This window comes from Strix aluco, chromosome 7 (assembly GCF_031877795.1).
Source record: "Strix aluco isolate bStrAlu1 chromosome 7, bStrAlu1.hap1, whole genome shotgun sequence".
NCBI classification, from domain to species: Eukaryota; Metazoa; Chordata; class Aves; order Strigiformes; family Strigidae; genus Strix; species Strix aluco.
The window spans coordinates 37,343,844-37,360,428 of NC_133937.1; the positions used below are offsets into that span (position 1 = coordinate 37,343,844).

Below are 16,585 nucleotides of genomic sequence, written 5' to 3' on the forward strand. Positions count from 1 at the left end.
CTGAAATAATAAACACAAAGAAGCTGGGCTTATGTTTGCCTGTTGCAATAAGGAAGTGGGATTTTCATTTGGTGCCTTCAAAATCCATATTAGTTGCACGGAGGTTTGAGAAGGGATTTGTATTCGGCAACATGGATGGGAGTGAATTTGAAGGTGTGGGGCTACCCCAGTCCTGGTAGGCTCATGCAGGAAACGGGGAGATCGTGATGCCAATGACTCTACGTGAATAGCATCAATGCCATGGTGCATGTCAATTGTACTGCTGGGCACATTTCGGTTCTTTTGCTTAATTCTCCCAGTGCTCTTTGTGTTATGTTGAGCTATGTTGAGCTGTGCTAAGTATGAGTTGTGTTGAGTTACATATGAGTTACATTGAGTTATGTTGAGTTATGTTATGTGTGAGTTATGTTGAGTTACACTGAGTTATGTATGCATCTGTGTTATGCAGCATGAGAACCACTTTTCCTACACCACTCAGTGCGATTCTGGGGAACTCTCCTATAAAAGCTTTTTGTGAGTGGACCTCTCCTAGGCTGTGAGCCAGGGCAGCAGGTTTTGCCCACCTGGCTGCAGCCACTGTCAGACGTGACCCTCCTTTTGCTACCTCCCAGGTGTCCTTCTCTGTGGCAATGCTGCCACAATTGGAATTTGTGGCCATGCAGGAGCTGGGTCTGGCCATTGCACACCAGCCTTTCCTGCTGCAGCTGAATTTCCAGCTATGCCCTGCCCTCTCGTGGTATGCTGCTGGCCTAATCACGTTTCATTTCTTGCTGTTCCTACACTCCTGGAAAATAAATGCCTGGTGACCCCTCAAAGCTGCAGGGGATGGGGTGTCGATGTGCAAACACGCTGCAGGCAGCTGGATTTTGGCAAGGGCTGTGCTGCACCCCACCTCTCTGCTCCTGACCCACATTGCCTCTGTCAGCAACGTCACACCCCACATCCTAAAATCACCAATGTGGTTTGGCACAAACAGAGCCTAAAATAAAAGGCATATTATAGTTTTGCCATCTATTACACACCTCCTAGTCCAGAGTCCTGCCTAGGACAGGTCCTCCCATCCAGAGCCTGTGGGCAGGGATAGGGAATATCTGAGAAATCTAATGCCAACCCTCTTCTCTTAAGTGCAGCATTTAGCTTCTCTTTCAAACTCCTAATCCAGAGAAGTAGCTCCTGTTTTTATTTTAGGCCTTTCCCCTCAATAATTGTTCTATTCTCTTTAATATAATTTGCTCCTTCCAAAGTGTAAATGAAGTGTTGGACTCTTGAACGAGCTGGGCAGAGGGAGGCGAGGGACTCACATTTCTGTGGATCCTGCTCTTGTTCCTCCTGACTGAGGTTAGACCTCCCAGAGCAACACACAAGAAAAGCCAAGTTTGTGGTGGGCTCAGTCTATACCTTTCCAGTCAAACCAACAGAGTTTCCCCAGGTTATATCATAACTTTTCTTTCCTTAGCCTTTTCAGATGGTCAAAAAATCCATCTTCTTTTCATCTGACAGCTGTACATCTCTTTCTGCTTATTTCTCTGTCTGATTTATTTGATTTTTTGGCTACCTTCCTCGGGTTTACTTTCTTCCTCGCAAATTTGCCAAATTGATTTGTCTCACCTCTCTAGGAATTCATTTGACTCAACTGCAGGATTTCTTTCTTATTTTCCCCCTTCCTCCATCCCTTTCTGGAGATGTGTATCGCAGCCTTGGCCTCCTCACCCTGCTGTAGTTCCACACTGCCCAAACAGACAGCAGTTTTCATTGCTTTCTATCTCCGATTTCAACATACTAGAGAAGGAGTTAATGTGTGTAGACCCAATTAACCACCCAGGCAACTGGGGCCACCTGGGCAGAACAGCACAGAGGGAAACCCTTGGCTTCTTTCAGGCCTGGGATAGCTTGGCTAGAGATATCCGAGTGTATTTCTGCTTTAATGCCTATTTAATGGCAGTGTGGCTGTCCCCCAAGTGGGGAGTTGCTAATCACTCTTCTCATAGAGGACCTGAGAAAGCAAAGCCACTTAAATAAAGTCAATTCAGGCCCAGAGTGATACGTATAAATAAATATACACACTCTGTGTGTTACCACAAAGGCTGAGCTGGGAAGACGGAAAAGCTGTGAATGATCTAAATGATATTGTGCACTTGTCTGACTTACAGATATGTTCAACAAGTTTATAAAACAAAAAAATAAGCACTGAAGTTTTAAACACTTTTTTTTTTTTTCCTACAAACACTTTTTTCAAAATTTCACTGTGGAAGAAGATCCAGCTTCATTGGCTAAACTGTGAGCAGTCACTGATGAATGACGTCTCAGTACATGTGTGATGCAGACAGCCCCAAATCTTTGGTCTCTGAGAAACCCAACACATTCAACAATCAGGATGCACTGGTCTTAGCTTCACCAAAAGCTAAACCTCAAGTTATTTGCAAGTCATGTGTGGCTTAGGCCTCTGTAGCCTAAAATAAAGTTTTGGGAGCTACTCTGAGGCTGTTCTTCCACTGCAGTGCTCCGAGTACCAGCACAAACCTTCCCTTTCCTTGTTCCCATTCATTAGTAGAGAGCATCTTGTAAGTGTGTGAGACATACTCAGACTGAGGAAAGAACTGTGAATTATTCTGACCCCCCACACACCCCTTTTTGACAGTAAATGACAGTGTTTGGCTGTGCTTTCCTTGGGGAAGATGTCCTGTGCAGCAGCTTTGCAGTGCAACCGCTGACATACAGTAGTAAGCTGTTACTGCAGCAGCTGCTACTTCAGTAACTAAACAGAAATTTTAAAGCTCTTAGAGTTCTATTTTCATCATTTTTCCCCTAGATTTTCCATGCCTGTGACCCACAGCCACAGGAGAGCGAGCAGCTGGGGAGGCAGGGAATGGGGAGCGTTGCAGTGTGTGGGATCCTGCCTCTGGGTTGGGGAGTCAAACTGAAGACGAAGGGCATGACTCTTCAGGAGGGAGGAAGGGAGTCATTGGGGCTTGTTTCTCCAGGGACCGGAGATGATGAACTGGTCATGTCATGGGCCTGGGACTTCTCACCCCTGTGAGCATCAGGGGAGTCAAAACACTGTCATCGTGATACAGATGTGCACACAAATCTTACCTCCTCTTCCTGCAGACGTCATTGAAGAAAAGTACATTTGGTGGGTGATACCAGGAGAAGGCAGATGGACACCTACGGAGCTCCCAGTGCCTCTCTGCCCTGGCACAGCCTGGGGATGTAAGCAGCCCCTGCCCCGCTGTGGAGGCACCAACACACCTACACCTCCTCAAAGGGGCAGATTTTTCATCCAGCAAACGGATACTCAGAAAGGACGAGGGTGAGGGACGGAAAGTGCATCTTTCCCCTGAAATGTGATACATTGATAACTATTTGTGTCTCTTCCAAACCCTATTTTCTGCTAATTGTGACTTAATACATACACAGCAGGCCTCTAATTTTCAATGGCAGCTTTCAGCCTGGCAGTCCATTAAGTCCCTGCCATGCTGGCAATCATTTTAAGGGCCTTTCTATTGCTTGAGGCAGCGCAGAGAGCTGGCAGAGTTTTCACAGAAGCTGTGACTTAAAACAGCGGTCCCCAGCAGAACTCTGCCGAAATCGGCGGAGGCGAGCATGTCCCCAGCCTCAGCCGCTGATGACATTGTTCCTCCGATGCAAGCAGAGGGCTGGAACGGACAGAAGTGTGGATCAAAGCCCTTAGCAGCATCTCTGCAAACTGGGTTTCCCACGCCATCGCCTGACAGCAGTTTGGTAGCTGCTCTGAGCTGTGTACTTATTAATAACTAGAACCACTACTAGAATAACATGACCCAACAAATTCCCTCAGTGCAGAGGTCAGTGCTGCATGACGGCCTGTGCAGGTGCTGGCAAATCCCTGTGGGGGACTGCAGTGCACGCAGGAGCCCACGGCAGCTCCCCGGGAGGGGCCTCAAGGATGAGGTTGTGATGAGGTGGGGGGTTGGTCTCTTCTCCCCAGTAACAAGCGATAGGACAAAAGGAATCAACCTCAAGTTGCACAAGGGGAGGTTTAGGTTAGATATTAGGAAAAATTTCTACACAGAAAGGGCGGTCAAGTACTGGAACAGGCTGCCCAGGGAAGTGGTAGAGTCACCATCCCTGGAGGTATTTAAAAGATGTGTAGATGTGGTGCTTAGAGACATGATTTATTGGTGGCCTTGGCAGTACTAGGTTATCGGTTGGACTCAATGAAATTAAAGGTCTTTTCTAACCTAAACGATTCTGTGATTCTATGATGCTGGGGCTGTGCAGAGTCAGCACTTCTCTGTAGGATACACAACTCCTGGGCTGCACTGGAAAATATATTCCTGTGGGCATCTGAAAAGTAATGGAAATTATTTTTTCTTTTTGCACCTGCCTTTTTTCAAAATAGAAGAAAATGTATGTATGTCCACGGCATTAAGTATTGCCCCTGGTGACCACAAGATGGTAGTGCAACACAATAATTTTTGTTAGAAAAATACAGCTGCTCATGAAGTGCCTCATTAAACATGCCTGTGTTAGGGGTATCTAGCAGGATTAACTTTTTGTGACACTGTTGTGCCTTCAGTTTGGCTTAGCTGGAAGATGGATTAACCTCCTGGCAGAAAGATATATTCAGAACTGTGACAACTTCACTGTTTATCTTCAGTTTATTAAGCTGAAGCATACAAGTCTGTGCACTGGACTCAACAGATAACAACATACCATTTTCCATGTAAACCGGTGCCTGTTTTTCTTAGCAGGACATCCTTTGTTTTTACTGTGCTTCTTCCAGGCAGCTGAGATGCTTGGCCCAAACACACAAGGTCTTACAGAAAACACATTTCACATTCTTCTGCAGTAGCAGCGAGAACATTTGGAACCAACCCTTTCCTCAGTGCCTTTGCACTCAGGAAAGCTGCATGTTTGCCTGATTACTTTTGTTCAGCAGAGATAAGAGTGGAAACACAGTACAAGACACATTTTCTGAGGTCTTTGCAAAGAGCCACTGCTACACTTTGGCAAACATGAAAATATATTGTCTTGATAGTAAGTCCAATTTCTTAGCAAATTACTGTTCTGGGGATGTAGGTCAGCTCAGTGCTACAGTGAATAATAATAATATTGAATACTTTCATAGCTAGAATTGTCAACAGAAGGGTAAAGGGAACTGGAAGAACTTGAGGTGAGCTTACCCTATGTAGAGATTTGCTGTGAGGTGGAGCGAAGCCACTGAATGGCAGTGGTACGCTGTCTGCTCTGTGGCTGAAGAAGAGGGGCCTGACACCCAGCACCGTCACATCACTCAAGAAAATCAAATGCTATTTTATTTTATTCTGAATCACCAGATCAATACTATTTTTACAGTCGGGACTAGAGATCAACATCCTTACCTCCAAGATGCCCTCTTGACAGTTAATTTGCTACTTTTTGATGTTTAGTCATGCCACAACCCAACAGTATAAGGTTGCAATGCACTGAATCAAGAGATATTTCGGAGCTCATGAAAGAGATGAAGACATAAAAACAGCCTCACTGGAAACTTCACTTTCAGAAGGACCACAGGCTCCTAACAGATCACCTATAGCTATAGTCCCTTCTCTAGACCACCTGCTCTCTGTTGGATCTTATGGTCAGGACTGTCCACCATCGTACAGGGAACCTTCAACCTTTCTCCTTCCTCTGAGTCAGAACTAGGTAAGACCTCAATCTAGCAGGGTGCTGGGTATAATTCAGCCTAAAGCAGAAATTCTGGCCATGAAGCATGTTTTGTTTTAGATTATATACATAGGCAAAGGGTAGAGAGAATCTCCCCAACCACTGGTGGACTGCATGAGTCTGCAGGCAGAAATTAGAGTTTAGCACCATACATCAGTGTGGCACAAACTAGTGTGTATGATTTATTCATGGAATTAATGCTCATGCTAAAAGATAATTCATTAGCTTTTAGGGCTGGAAAGATCATGGTGGTAGCTGACAACTAAATGGAAATATTTGACCATGGCAGATCAGGTTAGCAAACATTCTGTATAGAGTTACAGTGTTGACTCTAATTCAGAGCACAGCTGGCAGAAATCTTTAGTGTAAGTAAACTGTTGACTGAAAAATTTACATTTGCAAACAGTGGTGAATTCATTCTGATTTTCTGATTTATGCTGCCATGATACTGTTTTTGTACTGCTAAAATAGCCCATTCTCAGTTCTCTAACCATTTTTGGTCTGTAAGCATTTCTGAACTAGAACTAATCCATTCTGGTTGTCTAGAACTGCTTCCCTAAATTACTTATTTTAGGCTTTCCAACACCAGACTGAATCCTTTTTAAACAGTGCATTACCAGTTGGCAAAGAACCTAGAAATGGATTTTTGTTACAAAAAAATCTCACATGTCATCCATCATGTTCACGTGTGAAATGTTCAGGATTCATGAAGTTTTCAGCATTAATTCTCAATTTAGAAACACAGGAGGTGAATAACATGTCCCCATGGAGGAGGACGGTGAATAGTTACCCTTGGCATTTGTAAATGTATTTGTGAATCCATCAGTAAGCTGTATTGTGGGTTGACCATAAGGGTCGAAAGGGCATGTGAAGCCAATTAGAGATGATGCTTTGGGCTTTTGATACCTGCTAGCTAGACACCATCTTCATTTGACCTACTCAACATGCATTCAGGAAAAAAACAATCATTGTAGCCCTTCAAAGGTAATTATCAACAGGAAGCATTTTCATTTGTCTCTTAAAAAAGTCCCTAGCCAGCCAGTTCCACCTGCAGGAAGACTGCAGACTGTAGCTGACAGTGACTCTAACCAGGAGTGTTTGAAACCAAATATGGAATTACTGCACATGTATAGAGAAATCTGGCCATTTCAGTCAAATAAAAAACTTTAGATTGGTTCAAAGTTTTTCCATAACTTTCAAAATGTTTTTTTCTCAAGTCTGCATATCTCAACCTTTTTAATTAGATGTAGACATCTTTCCTGAAGAGGGAAATGCATAACGTGCAACTAATTCATTAGGTAACACATCCTTTCTATGAGGATGCAAGATACTGTGCATCCTGTCCATTTATGCATTTAATAACAAGATTTTATATTGATTTTAAAATGCGTATTTCTTTGCAATGGAGAAGAGTAATTGTGTAGAACCTAACAGAAAACCTCATAAAAGCTCTCCATGGCCAGCAATGGACTTGACATCAAGCCCATTAGTGGTTTCCTGGGAAAATATGTGAGTGATATGAATAAATGATACGTATTCGTATTTACATGAAAAAATATGTAAGACAATGGATTTGTTTTACAAATACTAAATGTGGCCTGTTGTTTAGATTTCAGTCATCCATTCTTACCTGGAATATAAAATTTTCTTTCACAAGAACTGTGGCTAGGAAAGTCCATTTATCTGAATATATAAATTAGACTTGGAAATTTATGTAAATGCAATTATCCTTTATCTTTGTTTCAGAATTAAGGAAACTTAAAAACCTTAGTGTGAGTGAAGACCATTCATGAATATGCTGACAAAGAGAAACAAAATTTTACATTGAATTCAATTAAAAATTTTAATGACTAAATGACATTGATAGTTTGAAAAAATGAATGAATAACATATATTGAAAATGAGATTATAAGTGTAATTGTAGGAAACTGACGCTAATTCTGTGTTGCAGCATCTTAGAGAAGGTTAAACTTCAACATCCCCATGGAGAGTGTAAGACATCATCTTTGTACTAATGCTTTTCCACTCTATTCTTTTGCTGGGGTAAAAGAAGTTGCAATAAACTGATAAGCAAGATGCTTTACATTCTCACAAGGAAAATGTGGTATAACTGTCATGAAGTGTGCTGACTGAAGGTGAGAGTCTCAGCTCATCAATCGGCTTCTCTTTGGAATGGGAAAAATGTAAATATCCACGCACAAAAATAGAATTTAAAAAAATAAAAACTCCTTTAAGCACTGTATTTGTGGCACTAAATTTACATATTATGTCCTCTTCCATAAAAAAGCATCATCAAAAAGAACTTGTGCCAGTTTTGTATTAAAAGGCCTATAGAAATCTCTTAAAATTGCCTTCGTTGTTGGTAACATAGGTCCCAGACTTCTGTCTTCAGGTCGTCTAGTGTTTGATGCAGGACTCTTTGTAATCAGAGCTTCTTGTTTCTCACTCAGAGGTCCTGTGGAAAAATAGAATATTATCTTAAAATATTTCACCAAAAAGGCCCATGCTAAAGAAGACAAATGACTAAATCAGGAGGTTTGCCAGGGGAAGACAAATGGAATTTGTGTTAGCAGAGATGATGTTTCAGAGTATTGAATACAGGCTTAGATTAGTAAAATAAATCACTGTTACTAAATATGGAAATAATATGTTTTCCTTTCACATTAATTAATCATCTCTACAACAAGCAGCATAAATCATTTCTGGAGGAAAAAATTTGTTTTCAGAAAACAACTATGACATTAAATATAACTTCCTGTCTATTCTGGAGTTGCAATTATTTTATACTGTTTTTTTATGAAGTGAGTTGTCTAATACCTGGTAGAAATACCACAAGCCTCACTCATGTAAGCCCTTTTGTTGTTTGTTTTGGAGGCTGTCAGTGGGATCAAAGTGGCACACAGGTATAGTGGTGCCCCTATTCCAGAAATAACTGGAATTCCTTGACAATGTACTTCAGCAAGATAAAAACCCACAGACTTTTCCAGCATAAACCATATTCAGGAAGAAGATGCCAAGCTCTTCATCTGTTCAATCTGCTACATTCAAACTTTCTCATCATCTAGACCAGTGTCTGGACCAGCCAGACTATTTTGCAGCCACATTTTCATCCTCTTGCTACTGTCAAATCAACATTGGGCAACATTTTGTCTGCCAGCGTTTCTCCGAGGATTAGCAACAGATGTCTCAATCAACACAGCAAAAACACAATTCCCCCCTTCTCCCCGGCTAGAAACACAACCTTTCATCATACTCAGATTTAGATTCTGGATTGGTGCATGCTGGCAGCAGCACACACACCATGATAGCACTTACAATTTGTTTAAATTCTGTGGGATAGCTCTTGCACCTATGTAAGCCCATGACAAACAAGCCCTGACTGCCTTCAGAAGCAGGACTGGCTTCTGTATGGCAAGATAAATCCCTACACTCTGAATGGGTTTATTTTTTTCTTGATATAGTCTTATTATGATCTTCTAACACTAGCCTTTCTATGGGAATTTGGGAATTTTAATTTTGCCTGACTCCAGGCAACAAGATTAATGCATCCTTCAAGACAGATTCCCATGCTTCTGTTTTGTCTCTTAATAAAGCAAAAATGACCTAGAAGAAGGATAATAATGATTTTTTGCACTTATCTCAAAACAGCCAGAAGACACGTACCCAGATCCAGAAACTGGAACACCATGTGCATGGTGTATTTCACATTTGATGCATGATCCTCCAAGCGAAGAACGAGTATCTGATCTTTGTCAAAAACTGTCAGCCAGTCCAAAAGATACACAACATAGAGTCCGACTTGTAACCTTACCTATAAGCACAAAAAACCCAAAAGAAAAAAAAAATCATTCATCTTACAACACTTCTAGCAGTAACAAACCAATGTTCATCTCTGTCTTCTGGGCAAAAATCCCAATTATGTTCCCTTGAGGACTCATAAAAAGACAATATCTGAACATTTTTCAATCTTCCTCTTGTTTTCAGTGCAGCTTAAGGAAATCTTCGCAAATGGGCTTTCTACTGGTTAGAGATGTCATTTTACTAAGGGCTTGGCTTTGCACTTGCTGCATCAGCCCCAGGTCTACATATAAGCATTGCACAGAGACAACCATATGTAGAAGGATGCTCAGCCACCTCACCTCCATGGTCCTCCATGCCTGGGATGACCCAGCCTTCGTGGAGTCACTGAAGGCTTTCAGCCCCTGGATGAACAGCAGTGGAAGGGAAGATGCTACCTTCTCCAGGCCCTAAGGCTGCTTGTATCACCTTAGGTATCAGCTGCACCAGACCACGCTGCCATGAGTAGTATAAATATTCTGATTCAGTGTCAGGAATTAGATCGGGGCGTATTTGCTTGTATCCTCTGATTACAATAATTAGATTTAGATCTAAGCTGCAGTAAAAGGGGCTGCTAGACAGTGTTAATGGTGCATTGTCTGAGTACGCAATGAGAGTGCCAGACTATGTTAGACCAGAGATGTGAAAAGGCAGTTTTTCAGCCTGTCCTGACCTAATCTCTGTTTTTCTTCCCTCCTCAATTTTACATAACAAGTTGAAACACAAGAAGGGTAGTCTGGTGTTCTTAAAAGTCCAACCTCCAACTGTGCTTATAAATATTTTTCTAAATCCCTTCAGGCTCAGAAAAGAGGAACATGAATCCCAAGTCATAAGCATCTTTCATAAAAGAGACTTAACATCTTCAAGTCGCATTACCGCAGAACCAATGAAGTCAGATAACAATAGTCTTTTGCTTCTTACACCGACTCATGTGACCTACATTGATACCTAAATTCCAGTAAAATAAGTCATATTTTGAATTACTGCTAAGTCATTATTATCATAATGTATGATTTTGATGTGCATCTTTGGCTGCTTATAACAATAAGCCTCCATATTTAGCAGACTTCTTCATGTGCTACACAACAATTTGAAACATCTTATTTGATTAAAACATCAGCCTACTGGCAGCGCAGCATTCCAGCCCTCAGTCTATGCCCCACTTCACTGAACACTGGGGCAAACGGGCTCAGTGGTGGGTTTTGCTTTTCTTTCTCCTGGGAGATGGAGATGACTGAAAGGCAACCATTGGCTGCATGGTATAGTTTGGGGTTGCAGCACTTTCCCACACGGGCTTAGAATCTTTTTTTAAAGCTTTTGACCAGAAGGAAGAATTTTAAATAATATGTACCCATAATTTTAACTAATATGTCCCTGCAAGTTTCTTTTTTTCTTGGGAACAGCGAGAACCTTGATTTTCTTTCCTATACAGTGTGTTGTATTGACTTCTTTCTTTTTCATTGCTGTTCATCTGAACCAGATTGTGTCCTTCCATAAAGCTCCAGCGCTTCCCCCTATACATCGAAGGCATCAGTTGAGTTTCCCAAGCCATTCTCCTCTCCATTAGATTAATTTCTGCACTTTCAGTTTGCTCACCCTGGCTCGGCATGCCTTTCTCCGGGTAATATGCTTTTCACTGATTCTAAGTGAGAATAAGCTGACAAACACCCCTTTCTTTACAGGTTAGCATCTATCAGCAGCAACAATGTCTATGACACCTCTCTTGTTTCAGGAATATATTAACAAATAGCAAAACAAAATTCTTCTGGTGCAGTTGCACAAGTAGCAATCTAATGAGCTCACCAGGGAAAATAATCCCTACTTTTTCAATATATAGCAGACCATGCACATAACAGACTTTAGCAACTTGGCTGAAGAAGCAGCTAAAAAAGCCCATTGAGGAGCACAGTTGGCATTTGTGTTTTATTACGAACACCTGCTTGTGGCTCTCTGGGAAGAGGCATCCTCTGTTAATTTTCAAAAGTATCTTCTTCAGGGGGTTGCCTAAGACAACAAATGAAGATTGGTTCTGCACCCCGAGGACGAAGATAAGAGGAAAATCTTTCCTTCTGGTTCTCTCTCTGCTTTTCTCTCCCCACACTGAAAGAAATGGATTTGCGCAAGCAGATGGCTGATAAATACTGTGATACTGCCTGGCAGCAACGCGTGTCTGTGGAGGTCCTGGAGGCCATCATCAAAGACGAGCAGCTCCAGTCTACCTGCCAAGGTAAGTAAGAGGAATGTCGTCTTTGCCCTACTGCTGTGGGGTGCAAGCTTGCACAATACACTCTTTTATGGTTATTTTGTCGAATGGAGGAGGCAGTAACTTCACCCCGGAGACAAAGGAGGGAAGTATTCCCTCTGAGTCCTTTACAGCCTGAGCAAATAAAAGAGGATTGAATGGCAAACTGGCCAGACGTGATACTTCAAGTCAATCTTTTCCATATTATTCTCCCCCCTCAAGCAAAATTTGCAGTTCTACACTGAAAATGTGAATTTTGGAATACTAAGCCTGTAATACTTATCCATTCCCCTGCCAGCAGTTTCTGTATTTCCTTTTATCATTTTCTGATGTGCACAATTTAAAAAAAAATAAAGGTTTTATCTAGTTATTGGTAGCCTTTTCTTGAGAAAGAATGCATAATTTATTTTGATTTTGAGGCAATTTTGTACCACAAAGATCCTTGCCAGAGCTACTTTTTGGAGAGATCTGCAAAAAGCTTACACATTAAACTGTAATCTTCACTAAATGTGCTCTCCATACACTTGCACAATAGGAAGACTGTATTATTACTGTTGGCATTCATCAGGGAACAGACTAGGGACACAGCTGAGCCAGTACATCAGCTTTTACATGCTTATATATATTTATGTCAAATTTATTGCAAATGAAAAGGGAGAAAGTTTTTTTTCTTGACGCTTAGTTGCACGGTATTTTGGTATTTTAATAACCTTGACACAACGTATCATTAAACAAGCAAAGAATCAAATGTTCTTGGAAATACGTACGGGCATGGCATTGTTCAGGGTGTTGTTGTAGACACAGGCTCTCAATGAGTAATCCAGCATGCAATTTTCAAACAGCTGCAGTGATTCTGCCACTTTTTCATGAAAATCTTCTGCAGATTTATTAGCACTTGCAAAGTACAGATAATCGGAGTACAATCTGCAAATGAGATACGTGTAAGTAAATGACAGAGGAAATGAAAAAAGATTTATTTACATGACAATGGCAATCACTTACATAAATCGAGGGAAAGGGTACATGTGTGTAACATTGCTTCACCGACAGCCTGTTCAGCCAGTGACACATTTTCTATTCATTTTGATAGGTTTTGGCTCAGAGTAACATCCAATCCAGGGAGTTGCCAAACATCATCCTCACTTTCAAGGTCAGCATCCCTTGAGAACCTGACCCTAGTAATTGTGCAAGCCAATATTTTCTCCTGAAATTGCCTGAAGGCAAATTTTTCAAGTGTTTATAGATTCAATTTGTGTTATCTATGAAGAGAAGAACTGGTCTCAGCTGACATTGGTACCCCTCTATATTTGGTGCTCCACACTGCCATGGATAGAAACAGTCCTTATCTCAAAAGTTTAAGTTGAAATCAAAACCAATAGAGGAAGGGTATGGGTTAGAAAGAGTGATTTTTATGTGATTACCAAGCTGGACATCATCAAAAATAGGAAAAGGCCCAGATCTCCTAGTTTTTGCAGAAAGCTCCACCTCCAATCCCATATTGTTTCTATGTTGACTTTCCATCAAAACCTCCCAATTTACAGCATTTCACCTCTTGGTTTTTTTAATCTGAAATACTACAGCTAGGTGTATGGTTCACATTTGTGCTACAGTCTGCAGTGTTGCGTTCCCCAAGCAGTCCCACCTCTACTTTGAGGACAGCAGGACGTGGCCTCACATGTGTTTGCAGCTTGAGTAAAAGCCATCAGCAACAGGAATTTGTCTAAGTTACAGCAGAGACCTATCCCCTCATTGCACATTTTTAGCACAAGTTTTGCGATTGCTTTGTGTCATTTAAAAAAGATTATCTAAATACAAATCCCTTTCAGGGGGGGTGGTAAAACAATCTAAAACCTACAGGCAAGTAAAATGTCTACGTTAGCATTAATCCCTGAAACCTTGATTAAACTTTCCCAAGATAAATATGATTCAAAGAGACAAAGGAAATGCTCTGACAAGGCATAAGTATTAAATCTGCTGAACATGGTATTTTAACTTTCTTTCATATTTAGGCTTAGAAACTATGACCAGAACCCCAACAATACCTCAGGATTTTGGAGACAACTTTGTAACACTTGAGGAGTCACTTCCTCAACTGTGCCTGAAGCACAAATATTATGCCTCTATAATGCCTCCACCTCTCGACAAAATTCCAGCAAACCTAGGTATCTTTCAGCCTCTTTCAAAAAACACAGGTGTCTAAGACATGACTTAAAAAGCTGATTTATTTAGGTCTCATTTTATTGCTGCAGTAACCTTTTGTATTGCACTTACTTTATTATTTTTTAACTTCCCTAGATTTCCACAGGTACTTAAAAATTCATCATTTAATTTAGAAAGTTTAGGCCCTAATCCAGGAAAGCACTTAAGCACAGGAATAGCCCCTCTGCACTCATTATTTATGTTAGTGTTTTGCAAGAACAGGATTTGAATTCCCATATGAACCAAATGAAGACTCTCTGTTCATTTAAAAATGAAGGAAAGGGATACATTTGTCTCAGGGTGCTTTTAATTCCATTTTTACACACTTTTAAAAAGAAAAATCATAGTACACTATAGGAGATGAGGCAGAGGCACTCAGTACTATGTATAGGAGTCACCAACTAAGAAGGACAAAGACTCTAATTTTTGTCCAGTTCTTGAGAGTCTGTCCAATGCACTTCAGACTGCTTTCTTTAAAGGAAAAAATTCTGTCTCAGAGCAGAGGAGGGTACCAGGACCAGACTGGTGGGGCAGCCTATTTCAAAGTGATGCCAACTGGTGCTTGAGGACCACAACCACAACACCACGTGTGTCCACTCCCTCTGCAATGGCAGACCTTGGATCCCTCATGCCGCACCCCCCAGAGAGCCACCCCACCAGCGCCAGATACAAGAGTGAGCTGGAGAGAAGCTAAGGGCCAAAGCCAACCAACTTCAACTAAATTAGGCACACAACAGTATCTCCTGCTTGCAGAAAAGTGTGTACATCAACAAGGCTTGGGCTCGCCCAGCTTGTCCCAGGGATGGCAGGACCAACTGCTCCTGGCAGAGCAGGTGAAAAGCTTCTTGCTCGGGGAAATCAGCCAGAAGGCATCACATACTGTATGGGCCCGGATGCAATTTTATTTGAAAAGGTTTAATATGACTGCTTAATATTTCTAATCTTCCATTAAAATAAATGCATCATTTTAAAGACTTGCTGACATCTTAAGGAAAACTACATTCTTGAAGACAAGTTCTCTCTCTGCAGGGCAGTTGAGATTTTCCATGTTTCTTTCCATCTGTTTTTAATTCTGGGGACATCTGCGTGGAAATAAAACCTTTGCTGATTAGGATTTCAGCTGTTCCAGCTACTTGAAGTCGTTACCCTCAATCACCACCATTACAATGAAATAATGACACCCACCATCACAAACCTTGATGTCCCCCAAACATCCCCTGTTGGGGGATAGACCAGACCCTGTGCAGGTTCGACCAGACCCCGTCCCAGACCCTGTGCAGCACCCACGTCCTCCTGGCTACTGAAAGGCAACTGCCCCATTGCCCGGCATCACCAATGGAGCTGCACTGGCTGCCTCTTTTGCCATGGCTGCTTTTGCTCCTGAAGTTCAGATGAGCTATCAGGAACAAGGGCATAGGGAATCGTAAACAAAAAGAAACCAATTTATCATAAATATATTAAGGGAGATGAAGCTGACTTTTTATCTCACCCTTATTAAAGCTGGCAAAGAGCTACACCCACATTACAGAAGGTGGTTAAAGCAATCAGGGAATTTGTCAGTAATTTACATGAGGAAGCCACTTCAGCCAGCACTCTCACATAAAACTACCATCTGTTAAATCCTGAGGTCAGGAGATGCCATTAAAAGTTGAGAGCTGTATTTCCTGACACAGGAGATGGGAAGCACTCTCACAGCTCTGCCTCTTTGCAGTAGCCATGTCCTATCCTCGGCGAAGCTCCTCAAGGAACATTCGTCCCTTCCCACTGCCCAGCCACTCTGGGCAGCCAGGCAGCGGCCGGGCAGGGGGTACGGGCTGCCTGCACAAGTGCCCCATGCCTGCTCTTCTCCCAGTGCCCGACCTCACACCACAGCCTGGTCCCCATCATCATCTTCATCCCCTTCTCCTTCCTGGGTGTTTCTGGGGCTTTGCCCCAAGCACTGACCTATCCCTAAGTATTCTGAACATCCCTATGGAGCTACAGAGAGAAGGAATTCACACCCCCTCGATCTGATCCTTTTGGACTGCTGCCTGCATCCCCTCCACCCTCCCTGTTACCCTCATAATGATCATCCTCCTTCAGAGGACACAGTGGAAAGAAATGCCCCAGAAATCTGGAGGAAGACTGTAGAGGAAAGAGAAATGCAAGTGGAAAGAAGGGCATTCCTGGCTAACACAATGGAGAACTATTCAAGAACAGACCACACCTTTGCAAAAGCTGAGCCCTTTCACTGCAAACAAAGTCAGAAAGACCAAGGATGAACTCCTAGGTAGCTGTTGGCTGTGCAAGCTAAAATTGCCTACTGAAGCTTTATATGAGTGCTGCACTAATAATTTTTAAGATTAAAAAAGTTTGTATCATTTGCTGACTCTGGAGCTATTTGCAATCTTTTAATCATTTTGAACAGTATGTCCCTTGAAGACACAAACCTTAATATTTAACATGAATTGAAGCACTTCACGGGACCACTTATGCTGAGGCCTGTCAATGCAGTGCCATACTCAGTCTAGTGAGCCCTGCTGAGAACCAGGGCATATTAGCTCAGGTAATGGAGTTATATTGCATTTGGCAATGTATAAATTCTTTTTTTCAGAGTAGCTCAGGTGTCCGTGCATGACA

The 16,585-nt window shown here is 42.0% G+C and overlaps 1 protein-coding gene across 4 annotated transcripts in view; it reads right to left on the reverse strand.

Annotated features, from left to right (window-relative positions):
* Positions 1-4,621: 4,621 nt before the first annotated feature.
* Positions 4,622-16,585, reverse strand: part of CHST15 (carbohydrate sulfotransferase 15) — a 54,292-nt gene continuing 42,328 nt past the window's right edge. For all 4 annotated transcript variants that reach the window (XM_074831482.1, XM_074831480.1, XM_074831483.1 and 1 more), the window contains exons 6-8: positions 12,535-12,691; positions 9,352-9,499; positions 4,622-8,143 (exon numbers count right to left, since the gene is read on the reverse strand). In XM_074831482.1, coding sequence (XP_074687583.1) covers positions 7,953-8,143; positions 9,352-9,499; positions 12,535-12,691 — 496 coding nt within the window. In that variant the 3' untranslated portion in view covers positions 4,622-7,952. The remainder of the gene's footprint in view (positions 8,144-9,351; positions 9,500-12,534; positions 12,692-16,585) is intronic.